The sequence below is a fragment of the Laccaria bicolor genome, genomic scaffold (genome assembly GCF_000143565.1).
Source record: "Laccaria bicolor S238N-H82 LACBIscaffold_9 genomic scaffold, whole genome shotgun sequence".
Lineage (NCBI taxonomy): Eukaryota > Fungi > Basidiomycota > Agaricomycetes > Agaricales > Hydnangiaceae > Laccaria > Laccaria bicolor.
Window position 1 is genome coordinate 1,263,629 of NW_001889880.1, and position 2,015 is coordinate 1,265,643.

The window sequence follows — 2,015 nt, forward strand, 5'->3', positions numbered from 1 at the left end:
GTAGTCAGCAGTACTCAAGAATGTGTAGGGGTAACTGGGAGCTTACTTGCGAAAAGTTCAGACCCTTGTCATTCGCTGTTGTTGTGCAGTGTCATCCGCTGTTGTTGTGCATTGTCGTTCTCTGTTGTTGTGCATTGTCATTGTCATCATGCATCGTCTGCTGGGGCTGATCCACATCAACTGCCAAAGACCTTCAACTGCAAGGGGGGAGATGACAAGAGGAACTCACCACCTCAGAACACCAAAGGTAATGAGAGACAACAGCGTCTGGTTCAAACAAATGTAAACCAATCCACTGTGTGCGTGGTGGATTTGTTTGTTCAAGTTGAAAGACGTCTGGATGGGCAACAATGCCAAATTGTGATGTATGCCAAGGATCATCTGAACCCCAGTGCAGGTTCAGATGATCCTTGGCACACGTCATAATTTGGCGTTATTTGCTCAATGCCTACTACCTATTTTACTAACTTTATATGTTTTTACAGGAACACGTAGGACTTAATGACACAAACATGTTAATGTCCAAATTGCTTCCATTTGTTTCTTGTGTCATAAGTACATATCTTACTTCTGTGTTGATTGTATGTATATTTCATCCATCTCTTGTGTTTTCTCTTACTAACTTTGTATGTCCTTACAAAATAGAATTTCACAACATGAATGAACGGCACAACACCAATGTACCTTTGCATCCACTGCTGTTGATGCTTATGCCCACTGCTGTCTCTACTTTTGTCACAGCCATCCTCTTGTAAGTATACCTTCTCCCTCTTCTTATTTTACTAAGCTCATATATCAGGAATAGAACTTCACACTGCATTATTTGCTCAGACATATATCTATGTTACTAATCTTATACATCTTTACAGGAATACATAGGACTTAACGATGCGAAGATGTTATTGTCCAAATTCCTTTCTGACATTGTATGTACATCCCTCCTTTTCTTGTGTCTTTTCTGAATCCCCTTCCCCCTCCAGCCAAGTCAAGGTGAGTGTGATCCATCAAAACAATTAACGATAGTGACTTACCTCTGACCACCAAGATCCGCCACCATCGTCACACAACCAACTGTGATTTATCTACACCAAGCCAACAGTGTTCAATACGAGGTATGACGATGGACATGACATATGCTTCAGAGGTCTATGACATGAGTAAGTCATTGAAAATGCATTGAGAGGTTTCATGAACACTTACTATGATTTGTACCATCAGCTGAATGTCAACAACCATAGGATGCGATGTATGCTCAGGAGGCATAGGACATAGGTAGGTAAGTCACCAGTGTTGGATTGAGACATTTTGTGAGCACTTACTGTGATTTTGTATAAGTGGTATCCAGTAAGTTGCAGCATTTCTTGTGAATACATTTATAGATGCTTTTTTCTTTTTGAGGACCAATTATGTAATTCATACTACTACAATGTATGTGATTATAATGCTTGCAGTTGTATATTATTTATCCATTTTATTTGGTGTAATTTGGAGTAGATATGACCACTTCAGTCACCCAGTGCCAACTGACTATTAGTCATGCAAACTCCACGTAAGTTACATGACTAAATGTCATAGACCATATCTATATTCTAGATATATATGGGTCCTAGAAAGCCCTGAAATCTAAAATATATTCTTGAGACATGGACCCTGAAATGTCACACAAAAATTATAATGTCTGTGTCACACCCCCAAAATATATTTTGCAAGTGAAATGCAGTAAGGATATATTTTTGGTGAGTGGACCCTGAAATGTCACTGTCACACCTTAGAAATATATTTTTGCCCTGGTTTGGCCTTAGGATATATTTTGTGAAGCAGATGTGGTAAGGATATATTTTTCTGGTCTGTAGGGGTGTCAGGGGTCCTAGTTTCAGCAAAAAACTTGTGATTTTTTTTGATGTCTCTGGTATATATTCTGGAAGATTGTGCAATGATTTCCACTATGTCTGGCTTGTGCTTCCAGTATGTAGGTAGCAATAAGGGCATCAATAGCATCTGTGATCTACTTGAGT

The 2,015-nt window shown here is 39.2% G+C and overlaps 2 protein-coding genes across 2 annotated transcripts in view; both read right to left on the reverse strand.

Moving 5' to 3' along the window:
* Positions 1-424, reverse strand: part of LACBIDRAFT_326279 (uncharacterized protein) — a gene marked incomplete at both ends in the record, with an annotated part of 1,116 nt that extends 692 nt beyond the window's left edge. Inside the window, one exon of the mRNA XM_001880031.1 lies at positions 230-424. Coding sequence (XP_001880066.1) covers positions 230-424 — 195 coding nt within the window. The remainder of the gene's footprint in view (positions 1-229) is intronic.
* Positions 425-1,059: 635 nt separating this feature from the next.
* On the reverse strand, positions 1,060-1,263 carry LACBIDRAFT_319118 (uncharacterized protein; the record flags this gene model as incomplete). Its single annotated transcript, XM_001880032.1, has 2 exons — positions 1,060-1,146; positions 1,201-1,263. 2 exons carry the CDS (start codon positions 1,261-1,263, stop codon positions 1,060-1,062), a joined length of 150 nt encoding a protein of 49 aa, XP_001880067.1.
* Between the last annotated feature and the right edge of the window lie 752 nt (positions 1,264-2,015).